At 39.5% G+C, this 15,988-nt stretch overlaps 1 protein-coding gene across 3 annotated transcripts; it reads left to right on the top strand.

Annotated features, from left to right (window-relative positions):
* The first annotated feature begins 596 nt into the window (after nt 1–596).
* LOC118825770 (NLR family CARD domain-containing protein 3-like) lies at nt 597–9,152 on the top strand. Of its 3 annotated transcripts, none has more exons than XM_036596576.1 (3): nt 597–1,068; nt 3,057–4,961; nt 8,839–9,152. In XM_036596576.1, the coding sequence occupies exons 1-3, from the start codon at nt 677–679 to the stop codon at nt 8,909–8,911; spliced, it is 2,370 nt and encodes a 789-aa protein (XP_036452469.1). In that variant the 5' UTR covers nt 597–676; the 3' UTR covers nt 8,912–9,152. The 3 variants fall into 3 exon arrangements, with proteins under 3 accessions (XP_036452469.1, XP_036452471.1, XP_036452470.1); XM_036596578.1 differs by lacking the exon at nt 8,839–9,152 and adding an exon at nt 6,012–6,516; XM_036596577.1 differs by lacking the exon at nt 8,839–9,152 and adding an exon at nt 6,072–6,511.
* Nucleotides 9,153–15,988: the final 6,836 nt, after the last annotated feature.

Raw genomic sequence — 15,988 nt, 5'->3', positions numbered from 1 at the left:
TATTCAATTTTGGCAACAGTACAAATTTTATTACATTAGTATTTTTATTGTATTATTGGTGAACTATTACATTACTAGGTTGTGGAAGGAGAAACAAGATTTCTTTCTCTTAGCCACTCTACAGTAAGACAGGCCCTTATAAAATATGTATATATACAACCATATTTCCAAAAAAGTTGGGACGCTGTCCAGAATGTAAATAAAAATAAGATGCAATGATGTGCAAATCATTTAAACCATACTTTTAAAGCAAAATACTACAAAGACAACATATCGAATGTTGAAACTGAGAAATTGTATTTTTTTTTTTAATATATACCCATTTGAATTTGATGCTGACAACACATTCCAAAAAAGTTGGACCTGTTTACTGAGTTTCACCACCTCTTCTTTATCAACACTCTGTAAGCGTTTGGGAACTGAGGAGACACTGCTGTAGTTTAGAAAGTGAAATGTTTTCCTGTTCTTGTTTGATACAGGCAGAACTTCTTAGATTCAGCAGAGGACAAGTAAGAGAACCCAGCTGTGTATCTATGAAGAGTGACCGGTCCATGGCGGAAACTCTTGGATTCTGCAGAGGACGAGGAGGAGAACCCAGCTGTGTGTCTATGAAGAGTGACCGGTCCATGGCGGAACCTCTGATTCAGCGAGGACGGGAGGGACCCAGCGTGTGTCTATGAAGAGTGACCGATCCATGGTGGAACCTCTTGGATTCAGATTCTGCAGAGGAGGAGGAAGAGAAGCCAGCTGGGTGTCGATGAAGAGTGACCGGTCCATGGCGGAACCTCTTGGATTCAGCACAGGACGAGGAGGAAAACCCAGCTGTGTGTCGATGAAGAGTGACCGGTCCATGGCGGAACCTCTTGGATTCAGCAGAGGACGAGGAAGAAAACCCAGCTGTGTGTCGATGAAGAGTGACCGGTCCATGGCGGAACCTCTTGGATTCAGCAGAGGACGAGGAGGAAAACCCAGCTGGGTGTCTATGAAGAGTGACCGGTCCATGGCGGAACCTCTTGGATTCAGGAGAGGACGAAGAGGAGAACCTAGCCGTGTGTCTATGAACCCAGAGTGAGTTATTACCTTACAGTGTATCACTGATGAGTGATGAAGTGATAGTTTAAGAATTTTATCGTTTCATTGTTTATGACTGTGACGTTTATGAAAGTCTAATCAACTAAACTAATATGAAAGTGTCAAACACATCAATGAAGGTGTGAAGGATGAGTTCCTGCCTTATGAATATCAGTAGTAAACAAATCAGTTTACAAAAATAAACTCAAGAAGGCTTAAAATATTGATGTTTTGCCGACTGTTACACAGTTTACTCATGAAAAAGAAGTGAACATCTTAAATTATCTAACAATGCCTTTCTATATTTGTGTATTTTGTATATTGTATATAATCTCAACTGTACTACATTAACTTCAATACAATTTATTATACAAATAACTTCAATAATAATGGATATTATATGTACAGTGTTAATACCTGCCCTTTGAGAGAAACTCTGGCAGACGAGTGATTCCTCTCAGTTCCACCAGATGGCAGCAATGACTCACTTTGGTCTCCCCACTGAACCTACCACAAAATTACTATTAATTATTACTGGGTCAGGTTGTTCTGCGTGGTTCTCCAGGGCAGCTTCATCTACCTCAGACTCCAAACTACATTTCTTTTGAATTACATTAATCTTGTTCCTGTGGGTCCACACCATACGTCTACAAAGTATGTCCTGTGAATTACTTTCCAGTGACCGATCGTTGATCTACAAATGTCTAATTCTCTCCTCTTTCAGTGTAGAATGGGAGGTCGTAATCCTGGACAAAGCTTGCGTAAAATTTACCTCCACAAGGCTGGTGTGGCTTTTTCTGCCCACATAGCTGTAACTAATCTCTGCGCTCCCCAATGTCTCTTTATTCCAGTCTGAACAACGTATCAGGCTAAAGTTAACTAGAAAGCAAGAGCTAACCCAACCAGCAGAACCTACAGCTAGCAAGCAAGTTCATCTGTGTCCATCTTTCTGTGTGTCTGTGGTTCTTTCAGTTGGTTCATCCAGCTGTCTTTGCCAGACTTCCGTGAGATTTAATTACCTGCATTAAAGTGAATAAAAAAAACTGTTGCCACATTTTAGTGAGCCATGAGCACAGCAACGTAGCAGGGAACACAGCCTGCATGTGTAGAGTAGAGATGTGCATTCTGATAATTTTGATATTCAGGGATCCATAACAGTAAAAAACATAAAATCAATAAAAGCTGCACTATCACAGCCTTCTCAGTCACATCCTTAACAACGTCCAGACAGTTCTGAGACAGATCTGATCAGCAGTTTTAAGAGGTTTTTTAATTAAAACATTGAGGAAAGTTTAATATAACACTAAACCTAAACTTTTACATTTGACTGTATGTGAGAACAGTATGTGATATTTCCTCCTTAATCTATACTTTTTATGTATTGAGTCATGTTGAAAGCCACTGTAAAATACTAGATATTGATTTCTATATTAATGTGCTCTGAAAACCTCCTACAGTAACTCACATTCCTCTTTTTCTACTCCGTAGTTTGCGGAGTTCTGCAGTTTGCCATGTTCAAATGTGTCAAATATTATTTAATAAACTGAGAGGCTGTATGTGCATAATTTCATAATTTAAATGAAGATTTGCAGTGAAGTTAATTCCAATCAGCTTCTTACCTGGAGATTTACTGCCTGACTAGTTCAGGTGGTATTTTTTATGGGCTGATATTCTGATATATTCTGCTATCGGCACATTGTTGAAGGATAACAGCTGTAGTGCTACAGATTATGCAAACTGTAAACACACTGGTAATCCTCATTCATGAATGAGAGAATAAGTTATTGAGGTGTTTTTTACTCTTAGTGTAATTTTAAGTCTGGGTCATGGGGTCCTGATGCAAAACACAGGCAAACATACAGAAGAAGCTCCTCCACTAAGTACATGATAATAAAGACATGTGACGAGCAGTTTAATCAGCATATTTAACAGATTATTATGATTATTTATGTTGATGTTTGTGTTTCTGTGTTTGATCCTCTCAGGCTGAACTCACTGCAGATAAACACTCAGGTGGAGGAAACTGAAGACCTGCATCAGGATTCTTACCAACCAGTGAACGACGTCCTGAACAGAGTCTTAGAGACACACAAAACCAGCATGAAGAACAAGTACGAGAGCTTATTTGAGGGAATCAGAACAGAAGAGAATAAAACCCTCCTGAACAGGATTTACACACAGCTCTACATCATAGAGGGAGAGAGTGAAGGAGTGAATAAAGAACATGAGGTTCTACAGATGGACAAAACATCCAGGAAACACCTACAAGACATTTCAATCGACTGCTTAGACATCTTTAAACATGTAGAAGGTTCAAAAGGAGAAACGGATCAAAAAAAGATCGAAGCTGTTCTGACTAAAGGAATCGCTGGAATTGGAAAAACTGTCTCTGTGCAGAAGTTCATTCTGGACTGGGCTGAAGGAAAAGCCAATCAGGATGTAGAGCTCATGTTTGTGCTTCCGTTCCGGGAGCTGAACCTGATTAAAGATGGTCAATACAGTCTTCATGGACTTCTGTGTGGTTTCCATCCTGAGCTCAAAGATCTGGACCCAGAGATTTATGATCAGATCAAAGCTGTGTTTATATTTGATGGTCTGGATGAAAGCAGAATTCCACTGGACTTTGAACAGTGTGAGAAAGTATCTGACATCACCATGACATCATCAGTGGGTGTGTTGATGACAAACCTCATCAAAGGAGAGCTGCTTCCCTCTGCTCTGATCTGGATCACCTCCCGACCAGCAGCAGCCAATCAGATCCCTCCTAAATACATCAACCGTGTGACAGAGATTCAGGGATTCAGTGACCCACAGAAGGAGGAGTACTTCAGGAAGAGGATCAGTGATGAAGACCAAGCCCAGAGAATCATCTCCCACATTAAGACAGCGAGGAGCCTCCACATCATGTGCCACATTCCAGTCTTCTGCTGGATCTCAGCCACTGTTCTTCAGAGAATCATGAAACAGCCTCATACAGAAATCCCTAAAACTCTCACTGAAATGTACTCACACTTCCTGATCACTCAGACCAACATGAAGAACGAGAAGTATGAGGAGAAACATGAGAGAGACCAAAGAAACCTGCTGGAGTCCAACAGAATCATGTTTCTAAAAATGGCTAAACTGGCTTTCACACAGCTGATGAAGGGCAATGTGATGTTCTATGAAGAGGACCTGAGAGAGAACGGCATTGATGTCACTGATGCCTCAGTGTATTCTGGGATTTTCACTGAGATCTTTAGGAAGGAGGAATGTGTGCTTTTCCAGAAGAAGGTCTACAGCTTTGTTCATCTGAGCTTTCAGGAGTTCCTGGCTGCTGTTTATGTGATTCACTGCTATGAGTGCAAAATCATGAAGGAACTGCAGTGTTTTAAACCACAGTACAGTGAGTGGTCTGAGAATGTTCCACTGGATGATCTGCTGGAAGGAGCAGTGAATAAAGCCTTAAAGAGTCAGAATGGACACCTAGATCTTTTCCTCCGTTTCCTGCTGGGAATCTTGCTGGAGTCCAATCAGAAACTCCTACAGGGTCTACTGACACAGATACAGAGACAACCAGAGAGAATTAAAGAGCACATCAAGAACATAATAACAAATACAGATGAAGATGAAGAAGATGAACAAGATCACATCTCAGCTGAGAGATCCATTAATCTGTTCTTCTGTCTGTCTGAAATGAATGACCAGACTCTCTTCAGACAGATTCAGGAGTATCTAAAATCAGAGAGACACTCAGAGGAGAAACTCTCTCCTGCACAGTGTTCAGCAGTAGCCTATATGATCCTGAACTCAGAGGAGGTTCTGGATGAGCTGGACCTGAAGAAATACACATCATCAGAGGAGGGTTATAGGAGACTGATCCCAGCTGTGACCGTCTGCAGAAAAGCCCTGTGAGTGTTATTTCCACATAAATGTAACGTCTGTTATATTTAGATTAATATAACTGTTGAATTTTGAATGTTGATGGTTTGTTATGATAACAGATCCACTAAAAGGTTACAAATATTTTTTGTTATTTAATGTTCAGGTTTTTGAGTCTTTCAGCAGTACATTCATTTTCCACTTTACCATAAACCCTCCTTTGTAGCTTAACCTTGTTGGTGATTATTCACTGTGATTATAAGCAAAACCCATGTACCAGCATGAGTGGAGGCCTGAGCTCAGAGAGTCTCTCACTGACAGCAGCTATATTAGCTGCTTTTTACCACTGTTTATGTGCGTTACTGTTATTCAGCTTTAAACATATTTTGTTCTGATTGCCTGAGATTAAATTATGGATGCAGCAAAATTAAAATTTTTGTCCGAAACCAAAACCGAACAAAATTAAACATTCGGCCGAAGGCCATATACCGAATACCGAACACGGTTTTTCAGGGTTTCACTAATTTCGCCACTTTTTTCATCATTGCATAGATTAAATAGGTTAAATGTATTTTTGTCTTGGTTTTTTCTAAACTGCAACTTAAAAATATTTATTCATTTTTAACATCACAGCAGACACACCAACAAAGCACAATATGACTTAAATAAATTAGCAAAGAAATAATAATAACCCCCCCCCCAATAAAATTAAAAATAAAATGTCAATATTATGGAGGACCAGATTTGCCCAATTGAAAAATAAATAAAATAAAAAAATAAATGGCTCAGTAAATTAATCAATAAATAAAAAACTAAATAAAGTATATATTGCTTATTGTGATTGTAATTATACACACATTTCCTTGCAGTTATATATTTTTCAATTTATTTATTTCTGTATTATTTATTGTTTTATTAATGACATTTTCATATATTTTTCCATATCTATATTTTTAACAATTGTTCTCTTTAGTAATTCATTCATGTATTTATTTATTTATTTTTTCTCATTAATTCATTTATTTATTTCTGTATTTCTTCGTTCATATGATAATGAGGGGGCGTGTTTTCACGTTCAGTCTTAGCCATCAAGCCCAGGAGGAGAAGAGCTGATTAAACTGTTCTTTCACTCCATAAAGAGCTGCAACGTCACGAACAGACAGACCTGCTGATGAGTAACTCTCGATGGCTCCACAGGCCGGATGTGAGAAGGGCGTCCGAATGTCTGAGTTTGATCTGAATTCTGCAGAAAAAGCCGATTATTCGCCTCCTCTAAAGCTCTGAACACTATGGGGTCGACATCTGAATCAGCCGAGGCAGCTAAATGGAGCCGACTGTCCCCACAGCCTCCACACGAACCAGTAAACAACCCAGACCTGCATTTTCAGCCAGACCAGCCGAGACTCTCAGATCTCTGACTGTCTGCTGCTGTAAGAAGCCGTTACTGTACTGTCTGGTCCTTAGTTACCGCTGAGAGAGCAAGACATGAACAATCCATCTACAGAGTCTGACATCGATCAACCGATAGGAATGTTGAGACGCTGTGACATCATTGGCTGACAGCCCCTTTATTAGCATAAGGACAAGGAAATACAGAAATAAATAGAGAAATAAATAAATATAGAAATTAATAGTTATGGAAATAAATTAATAAAATAAATTAATAGAAAAACAGAAAAAAATGTTTAAAAAGAAACATAAATAACTAAATAAATTAGTGAGAAGGGGAAATTACTAAACAGACATATAAATAAATGCAGACATTAATTTATATAAGATTTTATTTATTAATATATTAATTGTTATGCATATTTATTTATTTTTAGATTTAATTATCATTATTCATTATTGCAATTCTACTTCATATATTAATTTACTTCAGTCATTTATTTTTAATTTTATTTATTTTTCAATTTGGCAAATCTGCTCCATAGTTTATATGATACTAAAATTGAATGTTGTATTAAACAATTAGCAAAGTTTCAATTAGGGCTGAGCGATGTGCCCAAAAATGTAATCACAAGAAAATGCATATCAGTTGATATTGATAATAAACATAAATAACACACACAAAAATTAGTGAGAAGAGGAAATTACTAAATAGACATAAATAAATGCAGACATACTAATTAATGTATTTTTTCCTTTATTAATGTATTAATTGTTATATTTATTTATTTATTTTTAGATTTATCATCATTATTCTTTGCAGTTCTACTTCATATATTAATTTACTGAGTCATTTTTATTTATTTTTCAGTTTGTCAAATCTGGTCCTCCATAAATAAGCCTTGTGTCGTGTGTCTGCAAACGGCCACTCTGGGGTCATTCTCTGACCCTTTAAAACGCTTCCACACAGCAGACATGTTTGCTGCATTTACTCAGAGCGCCTCACTCCACGCTGGTTGGTTTCATGGCGTTGTTGTAAAATGGGGGTCTGAGTTTCTTTAAGGGGGATACAGCAGCGCACCGAGAGAAAGAGAGAGAGAGAAGGAGCGCTGAGAAGCTGCTGTCTGTCTGCCTCGCTGTAGTGCTGCTTAAACACAGCGGCTCTGTTCTTTTCTTTACTCTTTCTGGAGTCACGTTTGGCTCGAATGCTGGAAACGGAATAAAAGCTGGGAAAGTTCAGCTCCGCTGTGACTCGCTGTGGAGAAATAACGCGTTAAAGTGGGCATCACCCTCGAGCGGTGGGCTCTAGGCCTGGAGATAAGGAGTAAAAGTTCCACTATGGTTCCCGCCTACGGCCGAGAACTAGACAGAGCTAATAGAGTCATTAAAGACGTCACTGTTCAGTATAAATTATTCAGTCTTTTCAAGTTTATTGTCATTTGCACAAAATGTCAGGACATTCATGCATTGAAATGCTTGTGGTGAGGCTCAGATAATCACTGTACAGCAAATAAACAAGTAAAATAAAAATCACAGAAAAACAAACTGAATATATTAAATATACACAAAATATACACAAAATATAGAGACAATATACATTTTAAAGTGACTTAAGTGACTCAGTGTTATTGTTCTTTAAAGTGGCTTAGTGTTAAAGTGTTATTGTCCATATCAGAGATATGATATAATAATAATGCTGACAGAGTGACTGAGTGAGATGGTGGTTGGTGAAGGACCCACAGCTTCACAGCTTGTTCAGAAGCCTGACAGCCTGTGGGTAGAAACTGTTCATTAGCCGGGTTGTTCTGGCCTGAATGCTGCGGAATCTCCTGCCTGATGGCTGGATGGTGAACAGGCCGTGTGCTGGGTGACGCTGCCTGACCTTCCTGAGGCAGCAGGACTGATAGACATCCTGTAAGGCTGGTAGTTTGTTGCCTATGATGGCTTCTGCCGTCCTCACCACTCCTTTAAGGGCCTTGCGGTCGCAGGCGGTGCAGCTGCTGCGCCAGACAGTGATGCAGCCCGTGAGGAAGCTCTCTATGGTGCATCTGTAGAAGCTGGAGAGGATCTGAGGAGGCAGACCAAACTTTCTGAGCCTATGCAGGAGGAAGAGATGCTGACGGGCAGATCTCACGATAGTGTTGGTGTGGAGGGACCAGGTGAGGTCATCAGTGAGGTGTACGCCGAGAAACTTCACACTGCTGACTCTCCACTTCGGCTCCAAGATGATGTTAGACGTGTGTTTGGCTACACAGTCATGTGTATACAGGGAGTACAGGAGGGGGCTGAGCACTCATCCCTGGGGAGCCCCTGTGCTCAGAGTCAGTGTGGAGGAGAAGCTGTTCCCAGCTTTCTCCACCTGGGGTCGCTCGTCAGGAAGTCCAGTATCCAGTTGCAGAGATGAGAGTTCAAACCCAAGTCTGTGAGCTCAGGAATGAGTCTGGCAGGGATGATTGTGCTGAATGCTGAGCTGTAATCTATGAGCAGCATTCTTACATATGTGTTCTTTCTGTCCAGGTGTGTGAGAGCAGTGTGTACTGTTAGTGCAGTGGCGTCGTCTGTGGATCTGTTGGAGTGGTATGCAGATTAGTGAGGGTCCATGGTGGCTGGAAGTGTTGAGCAGATGTGAGCTTTGACCAGCCGCTCGAAGCTCTTCATCACTGTAGATGTCAGTGCAACAGGGCGGTAGTCATTCAGGCAAGTGACAGACGATTTCTTGGGGACTGGAACAATTGTGGTTTCCTGAAAGCACGTGGGAATCACTAGCCACGTTTACATGCAGCCTGATAATCCGTTAATAATCCGACTAATAGCTCAATCGGAATACAATTCGTCCATGTAAACACCTCAGTCGGAATAGTCTAGTCCGATTGAGGCCATTCGGAATACAGTTTCTATCCGATTGAATGAGGTGGGTAAACCTCTAAATAATCTGATAAATAGAAGAATAATAGCTGTGTAAACGCCTGAATCCGATTACATTCCAATCGGAACGTGTAAGTATGTTCTGACCATGTGCGTCGCGTCATGGCAAAAGTTTATACCGTTCAACATGGCTGGAGACGAAGTTTCTGCTCTGATCTTTAAAAGACGGCGGTGGGACGGACGTCCAGCTTATGTGTCTCAGAGCACGACGTCTTCCTCTCGGCCTTCTTTAATAAGGACATGTGAGGTACGTTTTTCTGAGTCTGACATCATTTTAAAGCAGTTAAAAACTCCAGCACGCCAACTGGAAACTCATCTCACTCAGACTGGACCTCACGTGATGTTCGCTGTCATGGTAACGTTTACTCTAAGCGCTACTCCACGCATGCGCGTCATTTTGCATCGGATTACTTGTAGTGAGCATGTAAACGAAGATTTTCCATCAAATTGTTGAATAGAGCGCATATAAACACCTCAGTCTGAGTCTGTAATCGGATTGTATTCAATCGGATTGGCAAAAATCTTTGCATGTAAACACAGACACTGTCAGTCTTAAGGAGAGGTTAAAGACGTCAGTGAAAATCCCTGTCACAGATCACACCTTCATTGTAGGCAGTGATGGTGCACAGTCCACTCCACATACGTCTGAGATCAGAGCCAAGATAGTTGGATTCCACTCTGTCCCTGTAGCTCCTTTTGGCCAGCCTGATGGTCCTCTGAAGGTCATATCTGGCCTTCTTGTAGCTAGCCGGTCACCAGAGTTGTAGGCAGCAGCCAGAGCTCTTGGTTTGGCTCGAACTTCAGCATTGAAAACCTATTTGGCCAAACATTGAAAGTGTTTTTTGCCATTTTCGGCTGAATAATTTTGTTGCCGAACATTTGGTGCATCCCTCGATTAAATAGCTCTGAAATGTTGCAGATTACTTAAAGCCAAAATAGGTAGGTATTATTTTAATCAGTATTTTTGTGAGTGATTTCTAGTCAGTGTGTTCAATAATCTTACCAGCTCCTGAACAGGAACACGCAAGTAGTAACAGCAGAGGAGGCAAAGTAGCAGTGTAGCATTAGATTCCAGCAGATGTGACTCCACATCTGTTTCATTTTTGTTTGAGTAAATTCCAAATGTGTAAATTTACAAACATGTGGGAGACGTTCACAGAATTCACCAACATGGTCCCAGGAGTGTAAAGAGTACTGAAAATCCATACTCAAGTACGAGTACTGGTTACTGTAGTGATAATTTACTCAAGTACAAGTAAAGTATTAGTAATAAAATTACTTCCAGTAAGAGTAATGAGTACTTCATATAAAAACTCACTTAAGTACTGAGTCACTTAGTTACTTTTTCACATTTCCGCCGTCACACAACCTGAACATGTTTTCTGAGCTACTCGGCTACATCACTCGGAAATATCTGTACAGAAAAACAACACTAAAGCTAAAGTTCTGAGAGCTGAACACCTTTCTGAGAGCTGAGTCAGGAACAAGGTTTTACATTACACTGCCTGCATTTCATGGTTAAGATGATTATATATATGTCCCAGTTTATCTGTTTCCAATATAGTATTTTAGAGTCCCTGAAAGACGTGCAGAGGCTGTTCTTGTTTAATTAAGTATATTTAAAAGAAAAACACTGAGTCAAAAAGAATAATATAATTTTAGTGAGAGTCCTGCTGCCCATCAGCTCCCTGGACTCTAGCTTACGTTAACAGGTGTGAACCTCTACAGACAGTAAACACATTCACAGCCTTCACACTGTGTATTTACACTGATATCTGTTCAGAACATTTACACCATTAAAATCAGCAGCAACATCAGCAAATTACCCAGCTTTGATTTTACTGTAATATATTTCACTCATCATGCTGATCAGTTCAGACAGAATCAGACATTATTACTGCATTTCACAGTTAAACAGATACACAGACTCTCACAGTTAAAGACACCAAGAATGATGGGGGAGAGAGAGAGACAGACAAACAGAGAGAGAGAGAAAGGAAGAGAGAGAGACAGAGGAAGAGAGAGAGACAGGGGGAGAGAAGGAGAGAGGAATAGAGAGAGAGAAAGAAAGAGAATGGAACGTCAGTAGTCAGGCCAGTCAGCTTAGAGCGACAGCGCGAACAGAGTCTCTGTCCCAGAGTTGATGAAAAACCGTGTTAGAACTAGATATTTCGTGTCTCTCAGCCGTACACTGAGCGTTTATCTCCAAACAGCAGCTAAACTAGGCTGTATAAACGGTGAACTGCAGGCTGTGACACCTGTTAACTGAAGCAGCTGCCAGGCACTGTAATAAAACATACGCAGCAGGTTTCGTGTTCGGCCGCTGATAATAACGCCGTTTTCTTTAGTTCATGTTAAATGAACACAGAGATGACCGTTTGGGATGGTCAGTTCCTTCCTGTGTGCTGGTTCAGTTCTCCTCTGTCCTTCTCCACTAAACTGGTCATCTCTGTAGTGTTTTTCCTGCCGGAGCTGCTGTTTTTTGATTGGTGAATCTTTTTAAAATTTTACCCGCGTGTTGTTCGTCTTGGTGTCTGAGCAGATTCGTGTCATCATTTATATTTTACTCTGTAACGTTATGAAAATTAAAGTAGTGAAGTAAAAGTATTTCATTACAAATAAACTCTAGTAAAGTACTATAATTTACTTCGACTACGAGAAAGTTACAGGAAACACTGTACTCAGTTTACAGTAACGAGAGTAAATGTAATTCGTTACTAGCACACCTCTGCATGGTCCAGCTCAGTTTCTGAAGTTTGAGTTTCTGATACCATAACAGCTTTATGATTTTGATACCTGTTCAACACTGATACCAACAAGATAAACGGCGCATGGAATAATCACAGGGTGGCTTATATAGATCCTGATACAGAACTCAAGCACAGAATACACAAGTTATTTAGGAGCTGATCTTGCGATATTGTTCAAATGTGTTGAAAAGTAAAATAAAATAATAATAAATAATACTGATACACAAACTGAAAACTCGTTTCACCAACTTTTATATTAACACAAATAGAATTTGGCAGCAATGTGCACTTTTTGGTATGCATAAACATAAAAAATATAGTCAATACATTTGTAGTATTACTTTTGTATTACTTACAATATTTGTAATACTCTGTAATCAATAGAATAGCAAATGTATTTATTATCATACTATTATTATTATTGGTATTATTATATATTATTACTGTTATTACTATTATTATTATTATTATTATTATTGTTATTAAGTACAATAACGAGGGATTTCCCTGCATAGAGAATCAAATCTCGACTAACTCTGAGGTGGGTCTTAATGGAAAATGACTACTTCTAAGAAGTGCTGCACTCGGGGGGTTTCTGTCCGAACTGCAGCTGCAGCATATTGTGCCGCTGTGGCGCTGAACCCCTAATCAACACAGCGCACCAGGAAAAACTGTGAAAAAGCTGTGAGCTGCAGACAGTGTAGACCTCACACAGCGTGTCTTCACCTGTGGAGCTGCTTCTCTAAAAGCATTTAAAACTAAAACATAACTTAAATTAACGCGCATCTGAGCTGCAGCAGAAACACTCCTACAGTTTAATCTCTGAAACTCTGCTTTTCCTAAAAGCGGCACAGCGTTTACTCGCGCGAGGTCCCGTCTCAAAGCACACTATCTTCCCTAAGTAGTGCACTTCGTGGATCATGAAATAGCAAATCCTTCACCCAAAGCGTGCAGGAAACGTTCGACTAAGTCATCTACTAATCAACATGAACAACAGGTTCAAATTCCCTATTTAAAACTCAGCTGCTGGTTAATGATGATCATGTTTGAACAGTAGCGCCCTCTGTAGGGGACACTGAGTGATTTGAGACGGTGTTATTCGCTCAGACAGTAAACGCTGCAAGCGGGACGAGAAAGGGGAGCTGCGCAGATTGAACCTCTGCAGCGTCTCGTTAACTCAGAGCTCATTTTGGAGACTCTGCTCCACAGAAATGTGTTAAAAGCTTTAGTTTCGATTCACAGTTTTTTTTTACTCAAAGCTTCCTTTTGTATTATTAACGAACCATAAACATAAGTTAAACCACACAAACCGTGAGATTTCTCCTATTTCGAAGTCCACAGACTTCTCCGTTAAAGTTAACCTTGCGTTCTCTATAAAGCAGCGGGTGGTGGTCGCGAAGATGACCCGTCAGGTTTGATGTGTTGCCCCCTTTCGCCGCTATTTTCTTTCGGCCTGTTCTGCAGACAGGGTGGTCATCTGCAGACAGGGTGGTCATCTGCAGACAGGGTGGTCATCTTCAATTAACTTTCCTTCTGCATCCTTATAAAACCCAAAACATGACCAAACGTCAGACTTGGTCTTCTTAGAAAGCTGAAATATCTCAGAATCTCTTTATCTACATTCCGCCATGTTCTCCCTTCTCTCCCCCTCCCCCTCCCCCTCCCCCTTCCCCTCCACACACACACACACACACACCACACTCACCACACACACACACACACACAGAGCTGCGTCTGAGAGATGATTCTGCCTTTGTTTGACTCTGTACAGCGAGATTTTCACACCGCGGTAATCGACCGCGGTTTTAACGATACTTTAAAGTTCAAACGGTACTACTAACCGTCATTAATTTACCGCGGTTTACCGTGAAACCGGTAACCGTTTCATCTCCACTGTGTTACAGATTTTTTTTGGTCTTTTCAATTTAGCAGTATGTTTTTTTGCTATAGTTAATGCTGTAAGTAATGGAACTGTATCTTTGACTGATGATTCTACTTCTGAGGGGTCTCCTAGGAGGCATAGGGAGGGTGACGTTGGAACACTGCTCCCCAAATATAGAGATAATTTTGAGGTTATATTTTCCCAAAAACGGTGGACTGGTGTGCAAATCCAGAATGCATGAAAATAGTCACCTGTTTTGTTAGTTATACATTGTGTACATATGATTGAATTGAGTCCCATTTTAAACAGTTTGTATTGCGTAATGTGTGTCCTATGAATAATTTTATACTGAATTAATTGTGTGTTGGTGTTTTTACTCATAATGAAGATATTTTTACAGATTTGTGTCCAGAATTGTGTATCAGTGCTAATATCTAAATCCTTTTCCCATTTATTAGTTGGTATTGATATGGTTGAATTTGAAGTAGCTATGAGAGCATATAACTTTGATAAAACTTTCCTAGGGCTGATGACTCGGTCCCTTTTTAGTAATGGGAGGGGGGGACTAAGATTGTTGTGAAAAATATTCATTTCGGTTTTAAGTATACTTTTTAATTGGTAATATTTTAAATATTGATTTTCCTCTAAGTCAAATATTGCAGTTAGTTCTTGGAAGCTTTTAAATGTGTTATTCGTAAAGAGGTGTTAGTAAATGTGTTATGCCTTTTTCTTTCCATTTCTTGTATATAAGGGGTCGTTTGTTAATTGTAAAGTCTGGATTGTGCCGTATGGGTGTATATGTTAGGTGTCTTTTCAAAATTTGTTAGTTTATTAATTTTCCACCAGGCTTTTAATGTTGATGAGATTGTCATGCTTTTAAAACATTAATGATATTTTATGGATTTGCTAAGAAAAGGTAAATGGATGGATATTTCATCGCAGTATGACTGTTCTACATCAAGCCAGGGGTTACAGTCATCATCTGTTTGTCTCCATTTTACTAAATAGTGAAGCTGATTTGCTAAATAATAAAACTGAAAATTCGGTGCCCCCCCCCCCCTTATTTTTGTCTTTTTGTAAAGTTGTGAGTTTTATGCTGGGTTTCTTATTTCTCCAATAGAATTTTGATGTTAACGTGTCTAAATTGTGGAGCCATTTTTAGTTGGTTCAGTTGGCAACACAGCAAATAGGTAATTGACTTTTGGTAAAACTGTCGTTTTGAATGTTGCAATACGGCCTATGAGACAAATTGGTAAATTCATCCAGTGATTTAGATCATCTTCTGTTGTTTTTAATAGTGGTGTAAAATTAAGGTGGAATAACTCTGAAAGCTTGGTGGTTACTTTTATACCTAGATATGTAATACTTCCTGTGGTAGTTTGTAAAGGGTAATGTTGGAGTGCAGCATTCCAGTTCCAGTCACCTATTGGTAACGCTGTTGATTTGTTCCAGTTAACAGAGTAATCTGATACATGTGAGAAACTATTAATCAGTTTAATGGTTCCTTTATTGATGAAGTGGGATCTTGGAGAAATAGTAGCACATCATCTGCATAGAGGCTTATTTTATGAGCAATACTGTGGGTTGAAATGCCTGTGATTTTATCATTCTGATGTATTGCTGTGGCTAGTGGTTCTATGAAGACTGTGAATAACAGTGGTGAGAGTGGACATCGTTGTCAGTCCCGTGAGAAAGTGTAAGGCTTGATGAGCTGATGTCATTAGTTATAATGGAGACCATGGGTGATGAATATAGTATTTGAATCCAGTGTATAAACGATGTACCAAAGCCAAATTTATGTAATGTACTAAAAGAAATCCCAGTTTACTTTATCAAAAGTTTTTCTGCATCTAAAGATAATTGTTTTCCTATTACTTTCCTTTGTAAAGTTAATAAGGGTGATAAGACGATGTGTGTTATTGATGATTATCTCCCTTTTATAAAGGCTGTTTGATCTGGATGGATGAGACTGGATATAACTTTTCCAGTCTTGTTGAAAGTGCCTTTTATCATTTTTAAGTCAGTCTTAATTAGCGATATTGGATGGTAGCTTGAGCGTAGTGTTGAATCTTTATTTGGTTTGAGTAATACTGAAATCGTGGTTATTGTG

Source organism: Colossoma macropomum, unplaced genomic scaffold (genome assembly GCF_904425465.1).
Source record: "Colossoma macropomum unplaced genomic scaffold, Colossoma_macropomum, whole genome shotgun sequence".
NCBI lineage: Eukaryota > Metazoa > Chordata > Actinopteri > Characiformes > Serrasalmidae > Colossoma > Colossoma macropomum.
The sequence above is the reverse complement of the archived record's forward strand: the minus strand, read 5'-3'. Positions and strand labels throughout refer to the sequence as shown.